The 6,433-nt window shown below is 31.9% G+C and overlaps 1 protein-coding gene across 1 annotated transcript; it reads right to left on the minus strand.

Moving 5' to 3' along the window:
* Positions 1 to 5,464: 5,464 nt before the first annotated feature.
* LOC142239699 (uncharacterized) lies at positions 5,465 to 6,223 on the minus strand. The gene has a single exon (XM_075311482.1). It carries the CDS (start codon positions 6,221 to 6,223, stop codon positions 5,465 to 5,467), a length of 759 nt encoding a protein of 252 aa, XP_075167597.1.
* Positions 6,224 to 6,433: the final 210 nt, after the last annotated feature.

Raw genomic sequence — 6,433 nt, forward strand, 5'->3', positions numbered from 1 at the left:
TGAACAGACGGTGACAAAATGAAAAGGAAACGTTCACAAAAAATCAAAACGGAATGTTCACGATATCGTCCACGGACATTCACGATTTCATGAACGAGTCACGGTAGCGGAAATCTTTTGTTTTAATTATGTTTATAATTTCGTGAACATTACGTTCTGAGATCATGAACGCTGGTTGTTGTTTTGACAACGCATGGTGTCATTTTATCGTTGTCAGATTAACACCGCTTATTCTCAGTTCGAAACCACATGTATTTTGATTCACTTTCATGAACGATTCGTGTTGAAATGAGCTATGAGTGTAGTTGCCTTGTGTGTCATTAATTTAAAAAAATAAAATTTGGGAAAATTTCCTATAAAAACAAGATTTTGATAAAATTTCCCAAAGAAATTAAACTGACAATATTTCCTTGAGAAATAAAATTTTGGCAAAATTTCATTTTTATTTCTGTATAAATTAATTTTTGCTACATTTTCCTATAGCAATGAAATTTTAGGGTAATTTTTTTGAAGAAACTAATTTTTTATAGAAATTAAATTTTGATGAATTTTATATAGAAATGAAATTTTCAGAAAATTAAAAAAGGACATTTTGACAAAACTTTCCAGAGAAATGAAACTTTAACAAAATTTCCTAGAAAAATGAAATTTTGAGAAAAGAGTCTGTAGCAATAAAATTTCGCTAAAATTCTCTATAAAAATGATATTTTGGGAAAATTTTCCATAGAAATTAATTTTTATATTTCATGTTAGCCTGATACCGAAACAGGCAATTAACGTCCAAATGCATTATATCTAATTTTACAATTATTAATCGAGCTTTATGGACAGATTTAGATTAAGGAACATGATTAATAGATACATGTATCTGGGGTTTTCTTGTCAATGACGCTATTAATCATGTTCCTTAATCTAAGTCTGTCCATAAAGCTCGATTAATAATTGTAAAATTAAATGAATTTTTTATAAGATTTCCAGAAATAGCATTTTACAAAATTTCCTTTAAAAATTAAGCTTCCTAATATATAGAAAATCTAATTTTGCCAAAATTTCCTATAGAAATGACATTTTCACAAAATTAAATGTTTACAACATTTTTTTATAGAAATGCAATTTTGAAAAGATTTGCTATAGAAATAAACGTTTGAGAAAATTTTCTGAAATTTCCTACTGAAATAAAATTTTGTGACAAATTTTGATGAAATTTCCTATAGAAATAAAATGTTGAAAAATTTTCCTACAGAAATAAAATTTTGAGGATAAATCAAGCAGAACAGTTCAGCCAGTAAACTTCCCGAAAATAAATTTAAAGATTTTACCTATGAAGACTATCAGATTCTGGATTTGTAAGACCCATTTTTGTTTGAGTTTTAGGGGAATCATTAACATCTCTTGTAAGTGTGCAAGAAAATTATAAAATAACGTCTTGATTTGAAATCTTAAAGAATTAAATTTTGACAAAATTTCAGAAAGAAATGAAATTTTGACAATTTTTTTTTTCAATAGAAATGATTTATGGAATCCATGCATGGTAGTGAAATGTTGACAATTTTTCCTATAGAAATGAAATTTGGAAAAAAATTTCCTAAAGAAATAAAATTTTGAGAGAATTTCCTACAGAAATGAAATGTTCACAAAGTTTCTTTTATGAATTAAATTTCGACAAAATTTCAGAAAGGAATGAAATTTTGAATGTGAAATTTCGATTAAAGAAGAAATTTTGAAAATTTTTTTCTATAGAAATGATTCATGGAATCCATCCATAGTAGAAAAAAAATTCCTGAGAAAAATTCATAAATTTACTTAGATATCAATTTTGCTAAAATTTAGTTAGAAGTGAAATTTTTAGTAAATTTCTTATAGAAATGAAATTTGCACAAAATTTCTTTCTTGTAGAAATTAAATTTCGACAAAATTTCGGAAAGAAATGAAATTTTGAATTTGAAATTTCGAATAGAAAAAAAATTTTGACAATTTTTTCTATAGAAATAATCCATGGCACCCAACTTATCTGCAGGATACAAGCCATCTTTGGAAAAGTCTAGTTTCGCGAAATATTGCTTGCTCGACTTATTCACGTTTCTCCATCATAAATCATAAATTTTTCGAATAGAATTGCATGTATAAAGCTTTTTGCCGAATATTGCTTTTACATCTCTCTTACCTTCCTTTAAAATTCATTAAGAAATCGAAAATTAGCTAACACAACCAGCATTTAAAAGCCCCTATCTAAATTTAAATCCATCGGCCTTAAAAAGCATTTAAAAGCCCCTATCTACATTTAAATCCATCGGCCTCCATATTCATATAGCTGTGATTTCAATGTCAATTTCGACATTCATCTTTGAACTTTATCCTCTACGATTCAATATTCAATGGCCGTAAAATACATGGAGTGAAAAGGTGTTTATTACACGTTCCATTCGCCTCTGCTGAATATTCAAATGAATTTTCAAAAGTTTAGCAGCTTTCTGTTTACACTCCCCAAATCCTAGAATATGAAATTTACTCATGGTAGAACATCCGTTTAGCTGCTAAGCCAAAAGGATTGCATAACGGTATTGTATTGAAGCCATGTGTTTAATTTAAATTTTAAATTGATTCTCAACTCAAACAATATTTAGAAATAAATTTTGTAATTCCAAGAGGCAGGTGATTCTCATTTTGTGCAAAATGAAAAATCTCATTTTAATGATTTTGTCAAATTACTTTTGAGAGCATGTTAAGGGGGGGGGTTTGAAAAGGGTAATGTATTTCGTTGTTTAATTTTATGGGAATAGAGACTCCATTTTCGGATGCATATTTTACCAGAATGTCTCCTTCCAAATATTTAGTCGATATATAATTTTAAGAAATTCAGAAAAATGCAAAATTTAGGCTAATTGAAATTGCTTCAACAACCGCAGTCAATTTACTTCCATTTTAGAAATAATTTGATATAAATATAGGCAAAACCGAAAGTTCAAAATCCCCAACCTTTTACGTCACACTTCCCTTGACCTGAGCCACTAATGAAATTTTAATCAAAAGAATGATCATTAAATTAAGGACATCAATTCACAATGGACTGTCTAAGTGAGTCTGAATATAAATCGGGCTGCCTCTCCAATAATTCGTTATGTGACAGCTCTCAGATTTCTACATGCTTTTCTTCAGATCGTCTTTGCCAATATCGCGAATATCAAGAAGAGATTTTTTAACCTAATAATATTTCTGTGATTTTCACAAATTGATTAGCTTTGTAGCAAAATTTAGAATTTTATTTATATAAAAATTTTCAAAATTTATTTTTCTGGCCTAATAACCCTCTGTTTTGGGGCCGTTGTCTAATTCATGTTATTCCTTTAACTCATGATTCCTTATTCTATTCACATAATCCAAATTTCTTTAAATATGTGTACCCCCTTAAAGTGTTTCGATAAGTGAAAGGAGTATGGGAAATGCTGGTAAGGCAATGCCTTGTAATAAAAAGGGGGAAATTCTGGAACACGATAAAGACTAAAAGCGCAAAGCAACACAATATAGCTGACTGGTTGGCTAAGAAAAGCATGAAGATGAAGATTTAATGTAATTTATTTTATCTTAACGTCTCATAGGCAATTATCATGTGTCTTACCAACCAGGCAGCCAACAACATTAGAAGCAGCCAGCCAACAGTTCAAAAACAACAGCAACAATTTTCCGGAAGGGCAGAAATTTTTGTGGCAGAGATGCCAAATTTTTGTAATATTTGTGGTAATTTTTTAATATGGATGATCGCACAAACCTTGGCGACGCAGCAAAAAAATCATCGCCACAAAAGTAGTGAAAATGTTCTTTTTGGATCCGGAAGTGGTGCTCCGGAAGTGGTGCAGAAGCGATGAATTCAACATGGACTTGTCATAGTACGGATGCCCACCATTTCAACAACCGTTGCACTGAATTTGCATCACTTCTTAAGGCGTAATGCGAATTCAGTGTTTTGGATCTGAATTAAGAAATGTTGTGATAGTTTGACAAATAAATAATTTTTACAATTTTTTATGATTTTTAATGCATTCTTACGCTTGTCTGGTACGTTTGACATCAAGTATTTTCAAAAACTCGCAATATTCCAGAATGGATTTTTAATCTGTTTTTAACCCATTTGAAACAAAAAAAGTTAAAACTTCCCATTAAAAATACGAAAAAAGTGAGTTATAAAAAATTCACTCAAATATTCTTCCTGTGAAGTTAAAATAAAAAACGTTTTCGGAGGACATTTTTGGAAGTGCTTTTAAAGTTATGCCTTTAGAAGAACTTCCAAATTTTTTGCTGGGTAATACTCGTAATGAAAACTGATTTTTGCTTTATGCGAATCTTAACATGACAGAAATTTTTTTTTTGAAAAATTCTTCAAAATTAATGAAATCGTCTTGTTGACTATTGGAATCTTCACTACAACGCAAAAATTCATTCAAAATCAGGACGTGTTTTTCAAAACCTTATTTTTAAGACTTTTTTACTTGAAACATAGCATAATTTATACATGAGGTCGAGTCTGAATTTAAAAACTTAAGTCGTCATTAACACGTTTTTAAAGGACTTTGATAGCACATGAAGAAAACGGTTGAAAAAATGGATAAATTAAAATTTGTTCCCTAGAATCAAGTACACAAAACTTAAATCTAAAAGAAAATTGTGTCCTAAATGTATCCTTACTTCAATTCTCCGCTTCTTTGGCTCGGAATCAATACCAAAATCATTAATGTAAAGACAAAATTTTTGGAAACGGGCATGCTTTTTTTCAGTGCGGATCTCACGATTCCAATAGGAATGAAACAAGTGATGAAATATATGATAAAGGACGATATTTATTGTTTTGGGTAAACTATATTCCTTAATAGCAGCTACCCGTTCTGAATTCGGAGAAAGACCATTTTGTGTGACAAAATATCCTAAGAATTTAAGTGCAGGTCTACCAAACTCGCATTTGTCACTATTAATAGTCACTCCATACTCGCGAAGACGACTAAATACTTGTCGTAAGTGACTTTCGTGTTCTTCGTCGTTCTTAGACGCTACTAGTATGTCGTCGATGTAAGCAAAACAAAAATCTAACCCTCGCAAAACTTCGTTTATGAACCCCTGAAATGTTTGTGCTGCATTGCAGAGACCGAAAGTCATGCGGGTAAACTCAAACAAACCAAAGGGCGTAATTATAGCGGTCTTCTGGACGTCTTCTTCAGCTACAGGTATTTGAAAAGATGCCTTAACCAAGTCAATCTTTGAAAATACCTTTTTCCCAGCTAGCATATACCCAAAATCATGGATGTGTGGGACAGGATAGCGATCGGGTACTGTTACTTTATTTAAAGATCGATAATCACCACAGGGACGCCACATATTATTTTCCTTGGGTACCATATGACTCTTAGTTCGAAATCTTGAATGAACAGGCGACTTATTTGATGACCACCCTCACCCGCCACCTTAGATGAGGGGTCTAATGGTTTCCCGAACGGTTGAAGTCGCAAGGAGATCGACATCTTGTTGCTTGTGCGCCGAATTTCTTATGATACCAACAAAGAGCCGATGATGTAAAGGATTTGTTGCGGTTTCGTGAGGATCTGCGGGAATATCTTTGAGTTCGGCGCTGGCGGTCAGTTGAAAGGACATCAATTTTGGAGACAATTTCTTGTATTTGTTTTTCAAGACAAGGCAAACGGTCTGCCTCCGTACTAACGCTAACTGAGGCAACAGAATCTGACTGGTCGTAAATTTTATCCGCCATCAAAGCAAGTTTCTCAATTCTGTCTACACTTACCGAAAGTATGGCTTTTGCAGTTGAGCCAAGACGTTGAATCCATAATGTTCTTAGCAATTCTTCAGATATTTTAGCGCAAGACAATTCACGCATTTCTCTTAGTAATGCCGAAGGTTTTTTGTCACCAATACTTACATTTTCCAAAAGTTGTAGTAAACGCTTTTCTTCAGATTCCACAAATTCATTCAATAATGCATCCTTAAGCGTCCTGTACTTATTTTCCTCTGGGGGATTTTCTACAATATGGCTTACGTGGTTTAGAATGTTGCTCTCGATTGAACCTACTAATGTGTGGAACTTGGTATCATCAGCAGTAATTCCAGATGTAATAAATTGTGACTCTAATTGCCGGAACCATAATCGACGATTTTGTCGCCAGAATGGTGGAACCTTTACCGCAACACGAGATATTTCTAAATGGTTGTTGTCGCCAGGCATTTTGCAAATTTAAATTGATATAACAACAGCTTTCGTCGGGGTCACCAATGTAGAAATCAATGCGTCGTGATGATTAAAATCGTACATAAGTCTAAGGCTACTTAGTTAATCCTAAATTAAATAAAGAACAAACATATATCACTTGAAATGAAAAATAATCTATGACTACTAGATAATTTAAAACAAAAAACAAAAGTAGGATTTGAAATA

This window comes from Haematobia irritans, chromosome 5 (genome assembly GCF_050003625.1).
Source record: "Haematobia irritans isolate KBUSLIRL chromosome 5, ASM5000362v1, whole genome shotgun sequence".
In the NCBI taxonomy this organism is placed as follows: Eukaryota; Metazoa; Arthropoda; class Insecta; order Diptera; family Muscidae; genus Haematobia; species Haematobia irritans.